General features: G+C 43.9%; 6 protein-coding genes across 6 annotated transcripts; 2 read left to right on the top strand and 4 right to left on the bottom strand.

Moving 5' to 3' along the window:
• Positions 1-1,347: 1,347 nt before the first annotated feature.
• J3458_021036 (uncharacterized protein) lies at positions 1,348-3,057 on the bottom strand. Its single transcript, XM_007808733.2, has 2 exons — positions 2,823-3,057; positions 1,348-2,732 (listed from the first exon to the last, which is right to left on the bottom strand). The coding sequence occupies exons 1-2, from the start codon at positions 2,919-2,921 to the stop codon at positions 1,422-1,424; spliced, it is 1,410 nt and encodes a 469-aa protein (XP_007806924.2). The 5' UTR covers positions 2,922-3,057; the 3' UTR covers positions 1,348-1,421.
• Positions 3,058-6,734: 3,677 nt separating this feature from the next.
• On the top strand, positions 6,735-7,262 carry J3458_021035 (uncharacterized protein; the record flags this gene model as incomplete). The annotated part of the gene is made up of 1 exon (XM_066122362.1): positions 6,735-7,262. One exon carries the CDS (start codon positions 6,735-6,737, stop codon positions 7,260-7,262), a length of 528 nt encoding a protein of 175 aa, XP_065972616.1.
• Positions 7,263-8,600: 1,338 nt separating this feature from the next.
• Positions 8,601-10,745, top strand: J3458_021034 (uncharacterized protein; the record flags this gene model as incomplete). Its single annotated transcript, XM_007812591.2, has 1 exon — positions 8,601-10,745. One exon carries the CDS (start codon positions 8,601-8,603, stop codon positions 10,743-10,745), a length of 2,145 nt encoding a protein of 714 aa, XP_007810782.2.
• A 4,544-nt stretch (positions 10,746-15,289) lies between these two features.
• On the bottom strand, positions 15,290-17,058 carry J3458_021033 (uncharacterized protein; the record flags this gene model as incomplete). The annotated part of the gene is made up of 2 exons (XM_007812589.2): positions 15,290-15,996; positions 16,057-17,058. The coding sequence occupies 2 exons, from the start codon at positions 17,056-17,058 to the stop codon at positions 15,742-15,744; spliced, it is 1,257 nt and encodes a 418-aa protein (XP_007810780.2). The 3' UTR covers positions 15,290-15,741.
• A 35-nt stretch (positions 17,059-17,093) lies between these two features.
• Positions 17,094-17,399, bottom strand: J3458_021032 (uncharacterized protein; the record flags this gene model as incomplete). Its single annotated transcript, XM_066122361.1, has 1 exon — positions 17,094-17,399. One exon carries the CDS (start codon positions 17,397-17,399, stop codon positions 17,094-17,096), a length of 306 nt encoding a protein of 101 aa, XP_065972615.1.
• Positions 17,400-17,842: 443 nt separating this feature from the next.
• Positions 17,843-19,183, bottom strand: J3458_021031 (uncharacterized protein; the record flags this gene model as incomplete). The annotated part of the gene is made up of 2 exons (XM_066122360.1): positions 17,843-18,985; positions 19,061-19,183. The coding sequence occupies 2 exons, from the start codon at positions 19,181-19,183 to the stop codon at positions 17,843-17,845; spliced, it is 1,266 nt and encodes a 421-aa protein (XP_065972614.1).
• Positions 19,184-23,000: the final 3,817 nt, after the last annotated feature.

Raw genomic sequence — 23,000 nt, 5'->3', positions numbered from 1 at the left:
TCGGCCAGGGTGACGATGCTGGAACGGTCGACTACCGCTGTTCTGCAAATGATTCGGAGGGAAGCGTTATTAATATTTGCCTGGAAACCGAGATGGGTACTGTAGCAAAATCGATTGTCGGTAGAGTTGTGGGGAAGAGAGACCATTGGCACAGCGGGCCCAAGACAGCATTGGCATTTCGGGATCTGGGATCCGGGAAAATCGCGTTGTTCCACTTGCCATATTTGCGCTACCGCCGAGCTCGTATTGGATAGCTCCAGTTTTGACGCTAGAATCCGCGTGGATGCAACAATACGCGCTACTTGTTGCAACTGCATGTATTGTCCTATTATGTGGGACAAAAAGTACAAAATACACCGGTATATATTATAGGTGGTACGACCGTACGAGCCCTAATTTAGACCTCACCTATTAATTTAATTAAAGTGACTGTGATTATTTATAAAATTAAATACCTCTTTTTTAATATAATTAAAAAGGCTTATTTATTAAAAGCTAATATATGTTAACCGAAATCTAGGTAATAAGGCCAGCTATTAACTAGCTAGGCTATATAATAGGCAGAGCTATAAAAGTAGTATAGTTTTATAGTTTTATAGTTTTTATAGTTTCTAATATAATAAATAATATTAAATCTAATAAAATACTTATATAATTATAAGTTTTACGAATAATTAATACTAATTTTATATTATAAGCTAATATAATAAAGTGGGTTCCTATATACTCTTGTAAGCTTAAAACTTTAAAAACTATATAATATAGTTTTTATAATATAATATAATATAATATAATAATTTTCTATAAAATTGAATAATTTAGTTTTTTAGCTTATTAAAACCTAATAAAACCTACTTTTTTATATAAGTTAAGTGGTTATAATATAAGTTAATTTATATACTTATTATTATAATTTAAGTATTTTATTAGATTTATTATTAAATATTTAAGCTTTTTTAGAAATTAGAAATATAGTTTTCTTATTATAGTCTATAGACTTATAGCTCTAGGCACAGGTATATACGTGTATATTATCTTTAAGCTAATAAAATATGAAAGAGAAAAATAACTTAAAAAAAACTTGATAATTATTAAAATTAAAAAGCTTGAAAAATTAAGGTAATTATAAAAGCTTATTATAAAGCTAGCTAAAAAATAAATATTACTAGCTAATTTATTCTTAGTAAAAAGGGTTAGTATTATTTTATTTAAAGAAAAGAATATAACGTTATATAACTTTATAAAATAATTACCTATTATTAAACTTCTCTTATACTTATTTACTTTAAGAGTTATTAATTAATATAATTTCAAGTCTAATATAATAAATTACTACTAATAGCTTCTATTATATTTAACCTTATCAAGTAGTTTATTATATATAGCCTAACTATAATATATAGATTTATTAGTTAGCCAACTCAAGAAGGCCCAATCAACTTATTCTCAAACTGTCCGCAAATATCCTGCCACTGCAGCGTTTTGTTAGCATCGGTAGCAATGCCAAAGTTGGGATTGCTCGTCCTCAGGCGAAGAATATCTCGCCCACGACCTGTCCACCACTGCGACGGCCACGCCTTGTCGGCGCCGGATTTCACATCGCCATTGTAGTGCAAGATTGCAGGAATGGAGCGCGCGTGGAAATTGGTGAGTAGCGTCACGTCAAGCCAGGTAATATTTGTTGATGCCTCGATTTGAGTTCCCTTTGGCATTGGCGATGCTAGCAAGTCGTCAGGAAATGGGAACTTGGAACCATAAACAGCCGACGTCCCATGTTTGCGGCCCTTGGCTTCCACATCGTTGCTGTCTCTGTGGACAACCGGAGACATGTCACCAACTGCCTTGTTAAGTAGCTGGAATACCGTGCTGGTCAAATCAACGCCCAGGTGGTAGTCGGTATGTTGCTTCTCCATGTGTGGCCAAATGAGGTTCTTCTCCTTGAACCACTCACCAAAGCCAAATAACCACTCTTTACTGCCGCGCAACCTTTGGCGTGATAGCTCCTGTCGGCCGTATATATTGCTAAAGTAATCCTGATCGCCGCCTTTGGTGTCGTAGGCCATCCAGAGTACATGGGCCCACTCGTACAACCGGCGCAGATCCCCTACGGGACCCATGACGGTCCCTGAATTTAACCAGCGAGGTCGGTTAGTTGCTGTTCCCTTGTCTGTTTGCCTCCCATATGCGTTCGCCGGAATAGGCGATGGAGGCACTGCCCAGCAGGCGGGGTGCCTGTGGTCTAGCGGCCAGCAGTATTTCTCGGCGCCCATAATGATGCTTTGTCTCAGTCCGTATTGCAGCACTTGGCTCTCTCCATGTTGTTGAGACAGCCGAGAATTCGCCTCGACATTTACCGCTTCGTACCGTTGCAGTGCAATATCCAACGGCAGCTGAAAGATGACATCGTATGCATCCACCATGATGACCAAGTCTTGGTCCGCTTCTGCAGGCAGATTTCGCAGATATTTTAGAACGCCCCAGTTCTTTCCGGTCGTCATATCGTACCCATTCATAGAATCGTCACCCTCCTTTGTCTCCCAGTTGATAATTGTCGGAGATGGGTAGTCGTTGATGAGAGCGCTCGTCAGTGTTCGACACATTCGAGCGTCGGCGCGATTCGCAGGTACAAGTAAATGAACGCGATCTCTGTCATATTTCGCCAGGTAGTCGGGCTTACTCGTCGGCGGTTTGTAGTCGGATTTGCGTTGTGCAACCACGGAATCCTGCCTGTCCTGTTGGTACAAAGTCAACACTTGCGCCAAAACAAACTTTGGCTGCGATTTTCTTCAACAGAGAGAGTATAGCGCGGTCCATCGTATTACCTTACAAATGTGCCTCAATGTGAATATTCCAGCCAGTACACAGACTAGAGTTAGAGCAATGGATAGGCGGCTCGGGCCCCGAGCGGCCATCCTTCTCATGGTGTCAGTGATGATGCTATGCACTATGTATGGTGCAATGGCATCTGCGTTGCATTGACTGTTTTGGGGGCGGACAGAGGCCGCAGTGGACCAAGAATATGCTCTAAGAGTCTGTTAAGAGAGAGAAGGAAACAAGCAAACCCTGCAATAAATGGAAATAAGGATGAAAAAAAGAACCCCTTGACTCGGCATGATCGAAATGTACTGAACTGAGCTTGCTTGTTGGCCCAAGCGCGTTGTCGATCTGAGCGGTCAATATATCCCCCCCTGCTACTCCGTATATCTATGTAGGTAAAAGTTCTTCCTTCTGTCTTCTTTTTCTTATTTTACAGCAGAAAAGAGAATTGAAATGAAGAAGCCCTTTGATTAAATTTTTTTACCAAGTTTCCCTTTTTCTTTAGGTTTTTTTTTTTAACCTTGAAAGTTCCGCAGGTTATCTCTTTCTTTCTGAGCAAAAGGTTGACGGGCACCAATGAAAATTTAGCGCCTTCCCCACTACCAGATGGCCGTCGTTTGAGCTGTACCGGGCGGTCTCGTTGGCCCAATGGCTGCGGCAGGGCCGATTGCATTCTCAGGAGAAAATCTGCCAAATTAGTACGCCCCGGCTGATCCTTGCAATAGCGGCACCGACCCAACACATGCGGGTCGATACAAGAAACGTCAAGCAAGATTGAATCCAAGTAGAGCGGCAAGGCTCCAGTTTTAGGATGATCCACAATGAGAGTGACAGACCAGAGTTTATCTATCTACTCACTCAACATCTAGAGGATCTGATGTGTCTCTCTTTTCATGCACCATTGGTGCAGCTTGTGAGGCAAAAGCCGGGCAAACAAAGCCAGTTCCATAACGTCGAAACTATTTAAATACTTATCCGCTATTTAGCTCTAAATATCAAGACTTTTTAGATTGATCTAAGGCATACCACATGAAAATTACTAAAAAGTTTGCAACTCAAAAAGGAACATTTGAATTATTATCCATAAAAAATAGCATGAATACTAAAAGAACTCAGTTTAATTGAGATTCATTAAAAAATTTTTATATTTAATGTAATCAGGATATACAATGAATAGATGAATAAGTTTAATACCTAATAATTGACAAATATATATTCTCTTAAAGATCTCTGTCGAGATCTTAGATATTAATAAATTGAAACTTTTCCTGACAAATAGTTAATTAATTATGGCTCTATTAATTAATTACTTCTTTTTATTAACATCACGACTATTATATATATATGTTGAAGTAAAAACTTCGGTTAAAAGAAGTGTATAAAACACCAATTTTTCGGATTTTTATTATAGTTATGATATATTTTGCATTAACTTGAAGAAGGTAAATATCTATCTTTAGGTACGAAATTAAAGGCATTTTCTGAATGAAATTTCTTATAATTAATATCACATAGAATCAATATATAAGAAGATAATCTAAAATCTATAAAGCGACCAGAACCTTTGGTTAGCAGCTGAGGCGCTTTCCATGGGTCCGTGGTCTCATGCAAGTTGTGACATCGGCAGCCATCCAGATTGAAACAGTTCCAAAGGGAGTAAAACTCAGCGGCCGTGCTCCAAGTATCTTGCTGCGCACCACCATGTCCCCTGGCTGCATCTCTCCCGTTTCACTGGTCGCAAGGCATGGATTCACTCGCAATCCACACGGCTCGATTGCTTCCTCCGCCCGCTCCTTGTCACGTCAAGGGTCCAGATTCGTGCAGCCGCAACGGCTCGGCCAAATTCCGAAAATACGTCACATGCAGCCTCACGACGGCTCGAACGCCTAGCCTGGAATTTGGCTCCGTTTAGATATAAGATGAGATGCATCGGGGTCACTGTTCGCGACTGCCGGGATCCGCTTATTCTCGAGCAAGGCTTTGTTTCTGCTTGTGTTCATCTCCAGCTGTTCCTGTTGGCCAGCTCAGGTAGCCGCAGAATGTCCTGCTCGACTTTGACGAATATGAAGGCCATCTACGGAGTACGTCCACAGCTATTACAGGCGAGAGTGACGTCGGAACATATTTCTGACGAAACAGGCCGGAAAAGCAAGTGAGTGCGTAAGGCAGCAGGGATCGCAGGGATGAGCACGGTGCTATCTGAGGTTGCGGATTAAAATTCAGTGGCAAAAGCCAATTTTAAAATTACGTGAAGCTGGGGAGTTTTCGCTGTTTTCTGCAGCCATCATCCTCCACACCTGATTTAATGTAGGCGTTGCGAATGGCCAAAAAGTATTGCTGCAAGCGACTCATCATTACTGCACTCACAATGCAGAAGGCATGAATAGTGTTTTGGTGAACCTTGTCAGCGGGGGTGTGTCTTACGCCCCGGTCTGCTGCATTTTGGACCCAAAAAGATATCGCACATGGCTGAGCATTCCGAGATGAGGCCTTTCTAATCTGAGCAAAATAGCGGAGGTTTTCGGTGGCCAATCTCACACCTCGTGTCCGTTCATTTGACCACGTAACCCGGCCTTCCAATCGGTAAGTCCCGCTTACAGCAGATGTATTTGGCCACCTGAATGGGCCTTTGAGCGGCGGCGATTTGACACACGTAAGGAGACCGTACCGTGTAACTACATATTTCCAAAATGTGGGGATGCCAGTTGCAGCCGAGTTTGTTGGAATAAGTTCTCTACACACACGTGGCTTTCCATAAACGGCGGGCAGCAGCACGCAGCAATGGTCCTAACTGACAGTCAGGAGCTCGGGACCGAACAACGAGCATCGTGGAGATGTAGCAATATAACCGTCGACAGCTCAGCGTGTTCGTGGCTGATTTTCCTTGACAGGCCACTATTCACGCGCCCCAGCGTCTCTACATTGGACTCGGGCCATTTGACTGCGGGGAACTAGTAATGTCAACTGGTGTCTGGTAATTTAAACTCTAGTGTGCGGGCTGCAGAGCTTCATTCTACTCGCCGCAACCGGCTGAAGCGGCAGCTGACAGTATAGTAGAGGATGCCGAGGATGCAAAATTTGGTGTTTTTTAATGAGAAATGCTGGTTTGCTGTTTGCGGTTTAGAGACCGTCCTCTTTGATTACTATGCCCCGCGAATCGGCAAGTCGTCCGGCCTTATATGCTTCAATCTAAACAGTATCCTGAGCTTGACCCCGACGGCGCTTCAGGACCGATATCCCACCTGCTTTGTTCTTGGCATGTAAAATTACTGAGGGAATTGTTGGGCGTTGGTGTGTCTCTCAAGCCGAGATGCAATAGTTCGCGTGATAAGAGACGGGGACTTGACGGAATAATGGCTAGTCCCCCGCATGCGCATCCAGGCTGCTTGGCGCTTGAGACGAATCAAACCAAGACCCCCTGAACGATTTTTTCGGCTTTGAAAGAAACGTACCCTCGGGTGAGCTAGACTTGGTATTCGCGGGCAGGTGGATCAATTCAGGCCCAACAGGTCGGAGTTTTCGGCCGCTGCGATGGTACATAATAAGTTAACAATTGAACACCTCCTGTAGGCGGCTTTGCAGACAGCTGCTGTACTACCTACCACATACTTGTATTGTAAAGCTGTAGATATTACTACCTCGAATGATTCCCCTCAAGCTCCAGAAGGGATCAAGCTGGGCTCGAACCCCAGGCAATACGGGCTTTGAATGCAGGAGTGACCGTAACGGCTCTGGTATGTTCTATAGGCACAAGGCTCTGACCAACATGCATCTTGTCCCCTTGTTCTGGCACACATCAACAGCCGGAATATTTCTCAAACAGGTCAGTACCGCTCGAATTTTCCGAAAATTCCATCTCAGTGTCATCACAATAAACATATTTTACGTGCGAGAGGACCAGATTATTTCAACTTACAATGAAGCCTTCCATTGCCGCAATTCCTGCCATGTTCAGCGTCATCATGGCCTCTCCAACTGCCAGGTCCCAAAACCTGCCCGCCCTCCCAGCAGGGGATGGGCTCTACGTCGGCAGTGTGGACGAGGCTGGCAAGTTTGCCTGGAAGCACCAGACGATCGTTCAGCATACTACTTTATCGGCACGCGCGCCTGGTTCCGCTGGTCTTGCGAACAGTCTCACCAAACGCAGCGGCCCCCATTGCAACCAGTATTGGGCCGGCAGGGCTGAGGATGTCCTCAGTGCAGTCAGCGCCTTGCTCGACGGCTGCCACCAAACTCACTATGACAACGCCATTGCGTTTCAAAAGGGTGGCGTCGTCGCCTATGGATGCAACTACGGGGGCGGACAGTGGTGCAATGGCTGGGAAATTTCTCCATTCTTCAACAAGATCTATGATGCCTGTGGGACTGAAAATGCGGGCTGGTATGAGAAGAATGAATGGAAGGCCAGCTATGGCTACACGAGGGCCGGTACCGGTTTCTGTTGAGTCAGAGATGCTTGTAACCTACTACTTTCCCAGTTTTAGCATCTCTTGACTTAGTCGAAATGATGCTTTGCCACGGATATACTAGCATAATCAAGGAGTATCATGGTGTCTTGCGTGGTTAGTTACGATTCCCTGGCCTAGGTACGGCCAAAATACAGTGTTACTAGATACCCTTTATTTGGCCCTTTTTTATTTTTTATCTTAATATTTCATTAATAATAATTTAATCAAGTAGCTGAATATTTATATATTTAAAAATTATATTTTTAATCTATCATTTAAAGAAACTATAAGCTTTTTAAAGTATAAGTTTTAGTGTAAAAGTGGGCGTTTTTCGGAATTACTGCGAACCCACTGTACCTGCGTTGTGTTTTCACCCCTCACTATTGAAGCCGCTTAAAGTGGCGGCAGTTCCCGCAAAACTTGGCAGGGAGAATAGCGCCTCCAGGATTCTGTCTGTATAAGTGTAGTTTCAATGTTCTATAACAAGTTAGCGTGGTCGAAAGCGCGGGTAGTCTAGTTCGGCGCTAACAACAGGTAAAATGCCGCGGCCGCCAATCAGGTCTGCATCCACAACGAATGCTAACCATATGGAAAGCTTTGCGTTTGTCAAGACGATTAATGTAATTATACAGTGTCGTCTTTTTACAAGGAATAGCTGCGTACCAGCCGCAGGCAGCCTTCCAGGGTCGGTCACCGAGTGGCCGAAGCAACCGGCCGGTCCCGAGAAATGGAGGCTGTTTTGTTGGCAGGGAAATTTCCCAAGATCCTTGAGCGCGGCTGCCTTGAGCTCTTGGTCTCCATTTAAAATAGCAGATTGCTCTTTTCCAGATTAGTTGATATCTGTGGTGCGACAATGGGGCTTATTGATGACGAGGCCCGCGGGTTGCGATCTCTACAAAGTATTCCCGGGTCCTGCTGCCAAGCTGAAGGAGTCCCATTGCTATTCTCGTTAAAGATCTGCAATGATGCCAATTCGGTGCTGAAGTGGTGGTCAGCGCCTCTCCAGATCCAGCGCTCTATAGGTAGCCTCATTAATCTGTCATCTGCATCTCCACATGTCGGTGTGAAGAAGAGACTTCCAGGAAGCCTGATGGCCGCTCTGGCGATTTCGGTAAGTAATGGGTGGTTCTCAATTTTTCTCCAACACCAGGCATGGCGACCATACACTATGGGCAAAGCCTGGCTTCCTAAAACGATGTGCTGAGGACGTTATTGCTCTTTCGCTCTGGGTTATTGCTCCATCTTTTATCTTCCGATAGCCCATGTGTTCTGGCATGTTAGAAAGTATTATCAAAGACCTAGTCAACATCTAACATCTTCCAAAAGCAGACCTTCATGGGATCCTTTCTTTCAATAGTTTTTCAGGTCCCGCCCGACTCAGAAAACACGCCTTTCCCCACAAACTCGGCAGCCAAGATTTTCGTGCAGAAGGATATGGGACCTCAATCCAGACCCTGGGCCGGGTTCCCCGACCTTCCAGAAGAAATTGGCAATGACCATGTCAAGAAATGCCAGGCGGTGATTGAAGAACATGTTGACTCATATCCGAACGAAGCTGAAAGCTATGTCTTTGAAGCACTTGTGGACAAACGCCTTCGAATATGCATTCTCTTGCACCATCTCAAGGCAGAGGACTCCATCAATCACTTGTTGCGTCTGAATCCTACGGAGACGCCTACTGATAAGGACTTGCCACTGCAAGCCCATGGTGAGGCATTGAAAAAAATTATCCAAAACCCAGAACAGCGTTCGAAGTTTTGTGACATACAGAAACGGCTCTTTAGACGTTTTGATCCCGGCACACACACGTGCTTCAAGCCTCGCGAGCTACCATTCAAGGACATCAAACACCTTGGTGACGGAACATTCGCCAACGTCAAGGCGGTTGAAGATGTTCACACAAACAAGGTCTATGCATGCAAAAGCCCCAAGGATATAACAAGCACGGCGTTGTCAAAGGAGCTGAGGAATCTTAAATCCTTGGGGCGACACAAGCATGTTGTCAGCTTCGAGGGTTCCTTCAGTAAGGGCGATGAGATATGCATTCTGCTTCTCCCAGTTGCTGACATGAACCTCGATCAGTACCTACGGGAGACTGATATTAACGTGTGGAAGAAACCAAGGATAAAAAAGATTTTTGGATGCCTCAGCGCGGGGCTCGCATTCCTCAACAAGAAAGGAATACGACACAAGGACATTAAACCAAAGAATATTTTGGTCCACAAAGACGAGTTTCTCTTCACTGATTTCGGTAGCGCCTACAATTTCGGCAAGACCGGAATGGCGGCTACTTCCAACACAAACCCTGGGGCCGTGACTTGGGAGTATGCCGCTCCAGAGGCCCTTGTGAAGAAGGGTTTGAGAGACATCAAGACAGACTTGTTCTCGCTGGGTTGCATTTTTGCAGAAGTTCTAACATTTCTTGCCGAAAAGGGGGTCCAAGATCTTCGAACGTGTGTGATGACCAAGAACGGCATCAGGTACGGCGAGAACGTGCTAAAACTGCACGAATGGTTGAATAAGCTTAAGCGTGAAAGTCCAAAAAAGGATGGGCTTGACTTGCCCATTGAATGGTGCAAGCAGATGACCCAAGAGGATCTCACCGATCGTCCGATGATACACAATCTTATTAGCGGGATGATAGAGGACTGCGAGAACAAAGGCAAATACTTTTGCGACGACTGCTTGAAAGCTCACACGACCTTGGCGCCTTTGAAGGCGCCGCTGCCCACAGTCATGGAGGAAACCTCGAATGGGTCAACAGCAGGGAACCAATTACAAGAAGGACCCAACGGAGGCGACAACGATTATGGCATTCCCTCTCTAAGCCTAGCGGCTATGAAAGGGGACGAAAAAGCAGTCCAACGCCTCATCAACAATGGCGCAGACGTCGAGGGGACAGATCCAAATGAGTGCGCCACGGCATTGCACTACGCCTGCCAGCTAGGCAATCAAAATGTTGTCAAAATCCTGCTTGAAACCGGCCAAGCTGACCCCAACCAAATTGATCCCTTTGTAGGGTCAGCCGTTAGCTGGGCGGCCAAAGAGGGAGAAAAGGAACTTGTAGAGTTTTTGCTCCGAAAAGGCGGTCAGGTCACGGTAACAAGTAAGCTTGGTCGCACGCCGCTTCACCAAGCAGCACAGAAAGGACACAATGACGTGGTAAGATTGTTGCTCAAATGGGGAGCCACCTTGACAACGGACAGCCAAGGACGAACCCCGCTACATCTAGCAGCTCGGCATGGTAAAATCGCAGTTGTAAGGCTGCTGCTAGAAGAGCAACCGGCTTTGGACCCCGAGGCCTTGGACAACGAAGGACTGACTCCGGCAGATCTGGCAGCGAAATGGCAACATTACGATATTGTTCAACTTTTAACCAAGACGCCACTAAAGAGCGTGGCTAGGGAGACAACTGTTCCTGTTCGCGAGAAACCAAGATCTCCAAAAAAAGTGAGCTTTAAACTGGTAAACAAAATCTGAACTAACGGGGACATGTGTACAAGTGCTGGAATCTGGTAGTGTTGAGTTTATGACACGCTCACGAATAGCATCATTTAGCGTTCGAGCTCAATCGCAGCTCAAGGGCAAGAATTATTACGCACTCTCTACCGTGAATAAGTTTGAATGGCCTAGCTTTTGTTGGCCTATTAGCTGTGCGCGCCTACTAAGATTACAGATTGTGGTTTTAGGGGTTTGGCATTTCCCCCATACTTTGGGGCCGTAGATAGCCCCGTTTCTAATCCCGCGATACCGGCGCAACGTGAATGTAGTACCATGACTTTGGGACAGAAAATCTCCGTCGAAGTAAGCTGACCACCCTTTAATTTGCCCTGTTTACCAGCTGTGTTGGTGAGTGTCTCGGGGTCTCTGGTGCCTTGAAATTGGTCGGATGTGGTGCCATGACCGTTAGTCCTCCGCGCTAGAGATACCAATGGTACCAAAATCGCTCTTTGTTAGTCCGGCTATTGCATGGCCGAATAGACTGTGATATGAGGCACGATAGCGGGCATACACTACCAGGAGAACCTCCATAGACTACCAGACTCTAACAGCACAGCCCTGCATCGCGCCTGACGCATTAACTGGTCCTATCCCCAATGCACGGCTGATCCCGTCTGGGGGCGCTAATGAGTGGAGTCAGCGGGCCAACCCGGCGCCACTAGCGAAATAGGCTCGGCCAATCTTTTTGAACCGTGTTAAGGTGCCAGCGAGGTCCCTTGCCGGGATAATATCCAATGAGAATTAAGTGTTAGGTAAGTATGCTCACGTTTTTTTCATGATTATTAAAGTACTCTTAATCGTCCCTAGCACATACCTTTAAGAAGTATTATTAGGCTTATTAGGCCTAGTACAGGTGAAAATACTCGATAAGGGTATTCTGGAGTAGATACAAAGGCGGCACCTTAACACATTAAAAGGGATGGATGCCAGTACGATAGGGATGAACCGAACGCCGGCAGTAACCAAGTACAAGGTCTTGCAGCCCGAGTTCTCCACTTCTTCAATTTTCATCTGCGTAACTACTTTGAGCACTGAGATCGACTTAGTATTTGATTACCTACTTCAAGTTCTGGGAGGAGGCGCTGTTGCCTACTTGGGCCGGATGGCTAGCTAGAGGTGATATAGATTATAGAACCGGTAGAAATTTGTTTGTGGAAAGTTGACTATTTTTTTCTTCCGCCCAGCTAGTCCTTTCGATGAAACACGGTCAGACGTCTGGGGGAGACTGGAAGCAATTCCCATAGAAGACTCAGCTTGGATGAGGAGATGGCGTATCTGTCAAAGTTTTCTACGCAGAGTACCCCCGTTTTGGACAATCAACTCGATTCATTTCTACTTGTCATGCCGTTCTGTGACAAGGGCTCGATAGAGGGCTTGAAGCGAAAGGGGCTCAATTCAATGGTAATCTCGTAGGATATCAAAGGTCCTTGGTTTCCTCAAGGCTTGAGGCGAGGGGAGACCATCTTATATACATGAAAGGAACGGCCCGTGCCTAGTGCGCCTCATAGTTCTCGTGATCCTATTGTGTAACAAAGGGCTTCTCATCCTTGCTTCACCTAATCCGTGTGACACGTTCATTGTCTTGTACCATCTTCCCAAACACCTCCCCCACTTCAATGAACTGGTGATTGCTTGGCTCGGTAGTCCCGATGTCTTTAAACGCCCTCATCATGTTCTCGTGCTTTTTGAGAGCCTGGAAATTCCGCCTGCCTTTCTGCTTCTCCTCATTCTTGGCCAGAAAAACTCTGACTTGGACACAGTAGAGAATCAATGCTGCTAAATCGGCCGCTAGAGCTGTTGCCACGGAGAAGCCAGCGACCTCCTTGGGTGTGGTGCCAGAGCTGTTGGGACCATCGTCCAGCTCGACCTTGCTGCCTGGAAAGGTAAAGTTGATGTTGCTAAGATTGCCAACCCACTCATCTGCAGCTCCGGATGCAGTGTCTGCACCTGTGGCATAGATCCTACTCGTTGCTTTAGCCGGGTAGATTGTATTCTGCTTAGCTCCTTATCGCTAGCTGAGAAAAACATGAGCACATTCTCATCGGCTGACTTCATGATAGCAGCCTCGAGACATCGCCTTTCATCCTCATCCTCCGGAGGGTCGGTCGTCCAGGAAATGGAAATGATGTGAACATTCTTCCTCACGGCCGCCAAGATAGCCTGTACTTAACACGTTAGACCTTCATGATTGCTAAGAAAAGCGGTGGGAGAGGTGCCTGAGCTGCGCTCCTGGCAGTGATTTGACGGCCAGTTTCATCAGAATGGTGGTCTTCCAACCTTAATACGTAAAAGATGAATTTGTCCCCCATGATAGTTCCATGACCTGTAGTCGACATATAATATGGGTCGTTGAGGTTATGTTCCTCATCACGAGTGCAGAAGGTCAGTCCACCAATGAATGAGTACTCGAGGTCTTATCCCCACCATCATCAATGAGGGCAACTTTGACAGGCTCTTCGATGCCATCCTCAATCTTTTGGCTATGATACCTCTCGGCGTCAAAAAGCAGCTTGCGAAATTCCTTCATGCACTGGATCCATTCATGCTTAGTTGAATGTTCCTTTTCGGCCCGGACGGTATTTGCATCTGATACCCATGGTTAGGGTGTAAAAACGGGTACCCCTGGGCACCCGTGGATATCCATGTTTTTCTTGGGTTATCCGTGGGCTACCTATTTTTACTGTATGAGAAAATGGGTAACCCACGAATAACCTAAAAAATACGTGGATACCTATAAGGTGTATATACTAAATAAGAAGTTAAGTCTTAAATGGATACTTGATATCACCTCAAATTACCAATAGATAGTCATGGACAACCCATTTTCCCCCATGGATAAATTTAGGTCTTCTTTTCCTACCCAAACCTACCCAGAGCCACGGATAAGCTACCCATACTGGGTATCCGTGGACCTATTACACCTTACCCATGGTTGAACAATCGGCCCTTCTCTGAAAATCGTAACTTTGTGGGTATAGCCCCTTCATGCGCTCGTAAAATTGGTCGACGTTTCGTTGTGTGCGATCGGTTGACTCGAGACCCTATGGTGACGGGCTCTTGGGTTAGACTTGTCAGATGCTCAGTTCTAGCAAAAAGGTCTGTGGCAGAATACACAGTAAGGCATACATCTTGTACATGGAGATGCACGGTCCTCAATTCAAACAATTGGATGAGCTCAAGCAGACAACGGTTTCAGGCTCCGCGGCTACTCCGCGGGTGCTGGATGAGTTCCGGATCGAAGGTCCTAACGGCTCCCATCCTTGCTACACCACAGCTCCTGCGCTCTGTAGCCGTCGGGAGAGCTCATTCAGCCGTTTTTTTTCGCCTTGACGTTGCTCGTGCACTAGCTTACGAGCTGACTCTTGCCGTTGCCTACGTGCATTCAGTTGGCTACGTTCACGGAGGTGCGTGACATGACTATAAATCGGTGTATTCCTACTAACGCTATGCATTAGATATTCATCTTCGTAATGTGCTGGTTCGTGCGCAAAAGGAGTTTAATAAACCATCCGTGGCACAATTTCGCGAGGAATACGGTGAACCCGATTCATACCCCATCAGACGATGAGATGGACAACCTCTCACCCCTAACGTGCCTTCAAGAGCGGCAGTGCCACTTTGCATAGTAAAAAAGGCTCCTGAAATTACGCTGCATGACGCACATATTCTTCTGAGCGATTTCGGAGAGTCGTTTTCTCCGGCACAAGAGCCTCTTCTCGGGAAAGACTGCCATATACCAGTGGATTTTCGGCCCCCCCGAACCTTATTTTGAATCGAATACCCCTCTTTCCTTCTCTGCAGATGTTTGGAGTCTCGCACTTGCCATCTGGGACATTATAGGTATGCAAGCTTTTTTTAGTAGCGCCTTCTATTCAGATGCGCAAGTTATGTGTCAGGTCGTCGATACCGTGGGGCCATTGCCTGCCGACTGCCTCAAGGAGTGGGAAGATCGAGAGGACCCTCTTGACGCCAAAGGAAAACCAAAACCCGGCCGACATGTATGGCCAAAAATACAAGAAGCCTTCGAAGAGTGCGTGCAACGGTTTCGACGGGATGACGATATGGGGGAGTTTTGCGGGGAGGAGACAGCGGCGATCTTGGACATGATTATTCGAATGCTCAGATATAGGCCTGAAGAGCGACCGACCGTACAGCAAGTTCTACAATCTGACTGGATGGTGAATTGGGCGCACGCAGATTACAAGCGAAGCCAGATGACGAATTGTACATTAGACTAAGCGATGTTGAATTATATTGTATCTCCTACACCATGACTGCAACCAATACATTTCTACCAGCGCCATCTGTAGTACAAGGAGACAGCTAAAGTCTTGAGTCTCGGAAGATGGCTCATTAAGATGGGAGTAGGCGATTGGACTATGTATTCAACGAGGTCTGTCTCGCTAGGCCAGACAACCTTGCCAGAGTTCCTGCCTCCGTGGGAAGTGCTGTTTTTTTGTTACCATGGCTAAATCCCTAAACAATATCTATGTATGCTAGTTTTTCGGGTTGCCAAGTCTTGTGGCGAGTATCCTGATCAAGCACATATAGGCCATTTCCCGGAAATCACAGCGGCATAGAAGAGATACTTTCCAAGGTCTAGTTGAACATTAGTTGTGACCAAAACCACCTAAGATCAAGTTAAATCCATTGCCACAGAACGGAAAAGTTATTTTGCATCATTCCGAGACGCCGCAGAAAGTTTGTTCATCGGTGAACTCGATCAGAAGTAGTAAATGTCAGATGAAGGGACGTTGCGCCACCGCTTTAGCTCGGTTCTAGGATACATCCGCACTGGAGCTCTGCCCACACAACCACACTCTTCTAAAAAAAATAGCTTGCAGGAAGCTTTGGATCAATCCATCCACACAACTATGGGAGCGGCATTTCCACATCGAGGTTCTTGTAATAAACGCGGCAGTTGTTGATCGCTCGTAGTGATAGTGGCAAACTCTAGTTAGCTACAAACTTTGGCTCAAAACTCAATCCGAAAACGTTTCGACTCCCTAATTCTTTGGCCGTACTTGAAAAAGAATAAAGGAAGCGGAAGAAAAATAACAGCAATGAAGCCAAGAAGCGAAGTTCCCCAGCCAACGCCGAGCTTATCGTACATTGCAGAACCAGCGAGCGGCAAAAATGCTGCACAAAGACAGCGGAAAATGGTATTTGACGCTGTTACCGAAGCAGCATAGGCGGTATATGCATCGACAAGATACAGGGTGGCGGCCATCTGGGCGAGTGTTAGCGATAGAGGTACACTTGCAAGCATCGGCTTAGAGGAGCAACGTACGTAAGTTATCATCATGCCCGCACCAAGGAAACCTGTCCCAATAATAGGTAAGATCCAGTGCAACCTTTTCTCAGCTGCCCAGCCGTACCAAAAAAGCCCGATAGGCACGCAGATGCCACCTATTAGAGTAGTGGGAAGTCGATATTCTGGCTTGATCTCGCCACCATTTTTCTTGGCTAGGGACGCAGATAGCCTATCAGACACGCTGCCACAGAAAAATACTCCCAATAGGGAGCCCAAACCCAGCCCAAGCGTTGCCAAGCCAGAGGGACCGCTCCCGAAACCGTATTGAAGACCGAAGACTCGTGGGAAAGTGGTGAAGCAAAGGTATAAGTAGCTGTAGACGGTTGCGGTATAGAGCGATACCAGAAAGACAATAGGTAGTAGGAGCATTTTCAATGGACGAAAGATGGTGAAACTAAATAGCTCGCGTGTCGTTTTGCCAGTGTCGAGAGCAGAGTGAAGCTCAAGGTTTCCCGTCTCTCTCCGCAGCGTCTCTCTCCGCAGACGCGCCGTCTTGCGTTGGAGCAAGACGAATGGGTACGACTCGCGCATAAGGAGGACCACGACAAGTGAAAGAGGAGAAGACGCAATGGCTATCAACCAGAACGCCCATCGCCATCCCAATACGGGAGTCAGGTACCCGCCGACGATAGGTCCGATGGACGGCCCCAGAACGGCGCCGATAACATATGCTCCCATGACTCCTGCGCGCCTCTCATGTGGCACCATGTCTGCAATGGTGCCCGTGCCGAGTGTGACGGGGCATGAACTGGCGATGCCGGCCAAGAGTCGGAATGCAATCAGCAGTCCGAGACTATTAGCTACGGCGCATGCCACGTTGAATAGTAGAAATAGGACGATGCAGACCTTGTACAAAATGGCGCGCCCGTACAGCTCGGAGAGCGGTGCGATGATAATGGGACCGCACACCCAGCCCAACAGATAAATTGTCATCACAAAAGCCGAGAGTGTGTCGTTGGTTGAGTTGAAGTGCAACATGATGTCTTCTGCCGCGGCGGAAGATATTGTAGAACCTATTGGCCTGCGTATATGAGAACCGGATTGATATTACGTACGATTCGCGTCCAAGCTTGCCGCAGGTAGAGATTGGTGCAGTGGACGTACGAGAATAGTGTCATTGCCGTCACCATGCCGATTGTAGCTGCCTTTTTGCCTGGCGACCAGTTCATAGGATTGTCCGAATCGTCGGGCCCATCGAAGTCCACTACGTCCGGATCTACAGCTGCATCAATGGGCTTATCGCCATCGGAGAAACGCCCAATATCTGCTTTGCTGTGGCTAGATGGGGCCCCAGATACTGCGGCGGAGGTTTGGGTCATTATGACACGATTGAAGCTGCGGAACGAATGGCTTAGTGAGGAGATTTGGCAAGGTGCAAATAAAACAAGGCTAAATGAGTCGTCGTATAGTTGTTGTGGGTTAGATTTCGGAGCAGTCTTTCCGCTAGCAAAGGTCAAGTTGATTTAAACACCAGATATCAACGTTGCGATAAAGAGCATGGTTGCCGTGTCTGCGAGTGGCGCCAACGGAAAGGGGGCCGTACTCGGCTGAGTTTCGGGGATTGCCTATTTCTGACAACTTCCGTCCTCACCGTCCCGTCAATGTCTAGAAATGACGGTTCAGGCCATGGACACTGCAAGTTGTGACCAATACGGAATATGGGGGCTTGAAACCCCACCGTGGAAAAACGCATCTTCCCTGTCTAGGATGGAGCGACATGAATCTCGGCTGGCATGTCTATTTGGTCTTCAAACTGTGTCTTCTAAATAACCGCCCAAGGTTGCCAGCCAAACATGACGCTTGTAAACGCCATCTGCACGCCCTGAAGCATGCCTCTGTGCGCCAACCACTGTTCTCCATCTAGTAAAGCCCTGACTCCAGCTATCAAGCGCCCGAGTCTTCGCATTCGTGCCATCCATAAGCTTCTTAGGACGTGATTCTCATCTTCGTCATCGTCATCATCATCGTCAGCCATCCTACGCTCTGTCGAATGCCCGCACGTTACCGGCCGGCGCTTACTTTGCCGGTGGTGGCAGGTGAAAAGTCCCTCATCTTGCGTCTTTAGGCTTTCAAGGAGTTTTGCGCAGATGTCTATGAGCAGCATGACGTCCAGCGACCGGGCAGAGCACCCATGGCACCGAACCAGTGCCTCGCAGCTTGACATGGCCGCCTTTTGGCATCGCACGAATTCATCTGTGGCGGGTTTTTTTGAGGAAATGCCGGTGATGAGCATCTCCCATGTGCTTAAAGCAGTGGTGGGACATGGGCAGGATGAAGGGCTGTTGTTGTTGTTGTTGTTGACGACAGGCGTGATGCTCTGAGATGTGTCGTCTTTGGTAAAGCTTATTTCCGTGGGCGTAACGGTATCTGAGGTGCTCAGAAAATGGAAGGAAGGGGAACACTCAGGTAGGCAAAGATTGCTACCCGAGGTGCGCATAGAGAGGCACGAGGGGAGTTGAGCCAGAAAAGCCTCACCTCTCGGTATCTGTTCAGGACAGTCAATCAAGTCAGGCATGCCAATAGCGGTTTTCAGAAGGGTGTCGGACCCAGGACTAGTGCTGCTCGAGTTGTGAGAAGGTGAGATGCCGGTTTCTGAACCAAACATAAAGTCCAAATCTGACCAATCTGTTTCCTTGCCACAGTCCTCCACCCGGGGCGTATCCAGAGCATCTGATAAAAGATCGCCAACATCCAAAGGCCGCGGACTGACAACATTGTCTTCGGGGATGGCTTCACGCGTACAAGGAGACGCAGGCATGCCTAGTCCAGAGGACCTGTGTCTCAGCTGACGTTGCCCTTGGACAGTTCCGATGTTAAGCTCAGTGTCGTCTTCGGTCCCGTACTGGCAGTCCAAGCCCCTTTTTTGACAGTTCCGGCAGCCAGTGAGATCACTGGTACATCTTATCTAGGTGCAGCGAGCATTGGCGTAGAGGTTAGAAAGGCTTGGGACGTGTGGTCCTAGGGCTTATGCAGAACTCACCTTGCTAGTGCGGCAAGCATTACAGGCTGATCGTCGAGGCTTGCCATTTCGTGGCCGTTGAAATGGTGGTCCTGTTTGCAGAATGACATATGAGTCGCTGCTCTGTTTCCACGTGTTAAACATGACGGGACTGATCGAGGCGGGATTTACTTGCGGTCATGAATGAGGCCTGGGGTTTCGTATTGCGGCTGTGGTACTTATGTTCTCGTCAGACACAGTGTTGATAGAACTTCACTGTACCAGATCTAACAGCTAGGTAATTAGTAAAGGGGACCCAGTGCAACATTCTGTTGGACGTAAAACAAAAAATGGAAGCACGCCCAACGCTTAAAGGCCGTAGGTTGGTTGACTTTTGGTTGAAATTTCAAATATTAAAGAAGGGGGAGCACCAGACATCTATTGGGAGCCTTATGCATGAGCACTATAGCCTATAGCCCACATGACTAGCCTGATTTGGTCGGGTGCCCTATAACTTACACCCCTTGGTGTGTTCCACACACAAAAAAGGGGAAATGTCTGGTGTAATCTTCAAACAAAAAACCGCCTAGGGCCAGATTCAGAACTCGGGCGTTATCTTGGGGAAAAGTTTTATTATAGGGATACGACTATATACTTATTTTTAAAGCTAACTTAATTAACTCTCTTTTAAAAGATTTAAAACCGTTTAAACTTTATTTATTATAAAGCTTTTTATAAGTATTTATATAGCTTTAATTATTATAATAAATTAATTATAATAGAATCTAATTGAGTTTTTTAAATTTATATAAATCTATTAAAATTTATAAGAGTTTTATAAACTTACTTATAAAAGCAGCGCTGCGGCCTTAAGTAGCGTTTAACCGGTTGGGAAAATAAGGTTATTTATTTCTTATATACCCTAGAGCTATAGTAAGCTATTCTAGTACTTCTATACCTTATAATTTATTCGAGTGGGAACACCATTTATATGGAAAAAAATAAAGTTATTATAATAATATATAAAGAGAATAAAAGCAGTTTGTAACGGTGTGTAACGGTGGCTTAGGTTCTAAGGCATAGTAGGTCTATTTCTTAGGAAGTAAGTTAGGTTAAATACTATAAAGTAGCTTTTAAGTAGTATTATAATAAGGCTATTAAGAGTATAACTCTTAATAGTAAAACTATTACTTAGATTAATTAATAGAGAACTAGACTATTTAGCTATAGAAATACCTTCTCCTTAAGTACTCGTTTATCTCTCTATTATAGCCCTAGATTAATTAGCTTAACTATTAATCCCTTTAAATCTTAATTAATTAGCTTAAGGTTTAATTAGTTTAATCCTTTTTAATTAATATATTTAAATATTAACCTCTTTAATTACCTCTTAGGTTACGTGGCTAGTCACGTGCCTTTACCTTCTTCTTATACCTATAGGTCGTGCTTATCCTAGCTAGTGCGGTCCCGTCTCGTGTCTTGCGTAGTGTTGTTCGTAATATTATGCCTCTCCTTTATTAGTCTTATCCTTAAGGCTATTAAAATAGGCCGGCTTAAGTGTCGTGCGTTTTCTTCCTTCTATTATTATATGCTATTATATTAACTAATCGTGTCTTAAAATAGCGGTTTAAAGCTTTATTTACTTCTTCCCTTTACTAGAATAACCTTCTTTCTATGATAATTAATAATTTATCTTTATCCCTTATAAAGGCTTACGCTTACTACGCTTATATAGAATTTTCCCAATATAAAGCCTCTATTTCCAATTTAAGTTATTATATGAAGTGTGTAGTAGATAAGTAAGGGAATTATAATATTACGGGGGTAACCCCTTAATAGCTTTGTAGTATTATAAATTAATATTATAAGCTTAAAAGGGAGCTTAAAGAAGCTAAGAAGCGTGCCCTAACCGAGAATTAAAAGGTCTTGCGTTTACGAAAATAAAAGAAATTATAGTTTAAGAAAATAATACGCGCGGTTACACGTAGTATTAATAACGTTAAAGAGTTAAAACGTGTAAAGCGTAAGGAAGCGGAATAGCTTTAAAAGGCTATAGGGGTCCTTTCTACTCCTTTTAAGGATCTAGATTTTACTTTAGTTTATTCCTTAAATACTAAATTTAGTATTAAGTTATTAAATAGTACTTAGAAGATTAATTAGAATACGTTTCTTAGAAATGAAATTATTTAAGTAACGTTAAGTAATTCGTAAGATTTTTAGCTAGTTTCTAGGTGTTTTTAGAGTTTAGATATCCCTTTTATTTAATAAGATAATAATAATTCTTTATATCTCCTTATACTTTAAGTATCCATTTAACTTTATATTCGTTAGTATTTTCCGTTATAATATTTATAGTAATTATAGATTTATCTAGTGCTTTCTTTAATAGTAATATATGAAATATAGAATAAATTCTTATTTTATTTAATAATAATAGTTTATAGTTAGTATTTAAGATTTTTCGTTTAATAAGAAATAGTTTAATCTTCTTTTAGTTAAGTTTATTACTAGGTCGCTTAGTTTTAATATTTTTGCGAATAAGGTATACTTTATATCTCTCCTCTAGGATTAGCACTAGTAATCTCTTTTTATTCGCGTAGTGTTTTATTTGATTCTATAAAAATATCTATTCCTATTATAAGTGTTTCTATATTTTTATTATTATTGCTATATACGCTATAGCTACTAATACGTTTACATTTCGTGCCGCGTATATCTTAATAATAGGGTTAAATCTATAGTTTACCCTAAACGGTAATATCTTTATATTATTAATCTTAGAGCTATTATAAGCCTATTATGCTAGTGGTAGCTATTTTACCTAATTATTCTATTAGTAGTTAACATAGCTTCGTAGATATTATTCGAGTATTTAGTTTAAGATTTCTATTTATTTATTTAATTATAAGTGGAATGCTATTAATAAGCTTTATTTAATCTTTATAGTTTCTATAAGGCATTTCTAAAAGTTTAAGGTGAATAATTTATCGCGATCTAATATAAGCTTTATTAGTAATTTATATTATATAATAACTATTTTAAAGAATATATACGCTAAGTCCTTAGTGTTACTTAATTCCTTATATAGAGTATAGTAGGCGTATTTTATAAGTTTATCCATAATAACTAGGATGCTATTATAAGCTACTCCTATTATAGGTTCTTTTAACTTTAATAGTTTAACGATAAAGTCTATTATAATAGTTTGCTATGCTCTTTTAAGTGGTAATATTAGTTATAATTCTCCGTATAGTACGTGTTACGCTAATTTTACTTTATTACACGTATTGCATTTCTTAATAACTTCTTATATTATTTTTCTACTTTCTAAGAAGTTATATAATCTTCTTAGCCTACTAATCGTTTTCCCTATACCCTAATATTCGTGTAGTAGGTACTCGTATATTTCCTTAATAAGCTATTCTTAAAGTGTACTAGAAATATACTACCGTTTATTGTATAAGAAGGTCTTACCTTTCTTAAATAAATGCGTTTTCGTTTCCTAATTATTCAGATAGCTATTATTATTAATGTATAATACGATTTAATGTATCTATATTTCATTTAGCTTAACTTACTAGGTTATATTAATTTCTTAGGTACCTAGCATAAGGTTCCTATCCTTAGTAGCGTGTAGTAAGGGTGTATTACTCACTTGCTTATTTGATTTTAAGTCCTCTCTTTAGCTAAGCGCGTTTACTCTTCTATTTTTAGATCCTTTACGGTATATAATTTTAAAGTTATAATTTATAAGGGTTTTATACTATCTAATCTATCGTTTATTTAGATCCTTTATAGTTAAGAATAATATGAGATTCTTATAATTAGTATAAACCTTAATTTAATACTTTACTTCTATAAGATAGTATCTTTATTCTTTAAAGCACTTAATAATAGCTATAAGTTCTTTATTATGGATTTTATAATTGAGTTTAGGTTCGTAGAGTTTCTTTAAGAAGAATGTAACTAGGTGTAATCTTCC

The sequence above is a fragment of the Metarhizium acridum genome, assembly GCF_019434415.1.
Source record: "Metarhizium acridum strain ARSEF 324 chromosome Unknown scaffold_577, whole genome shotgun sequence".
NCBI classification, from domain to species: domain Eukaryota; kingdom Fungi; phylum Ascomycota; class Sordariomycetes; order Hypocreales; family Clavicipitaceae; genus Metarhizium; species Metarhizium acridum.
The sequence above is the reverse complement of the archived record's forward strand: the minus strand, read 5'-3'. Positions and strand labels throughout refer to the sequence as shown.

Coding starts and splice junctions, on each gene's coding strand:
- J3458_021036 (XM_007808733.2), bottom strand. CDS start 2,921: ATGAGAAGGATGGCCGCTCGGGGCCCGAGCCGCCTATCCATTGCTCTA. Junction 2,733..2,822: donor CATTGAGGCACATTTGTAAG/GTAATACGATGG, acceptor TTGTACCAACAG/GACAGGCAGGATTCCGTGGT.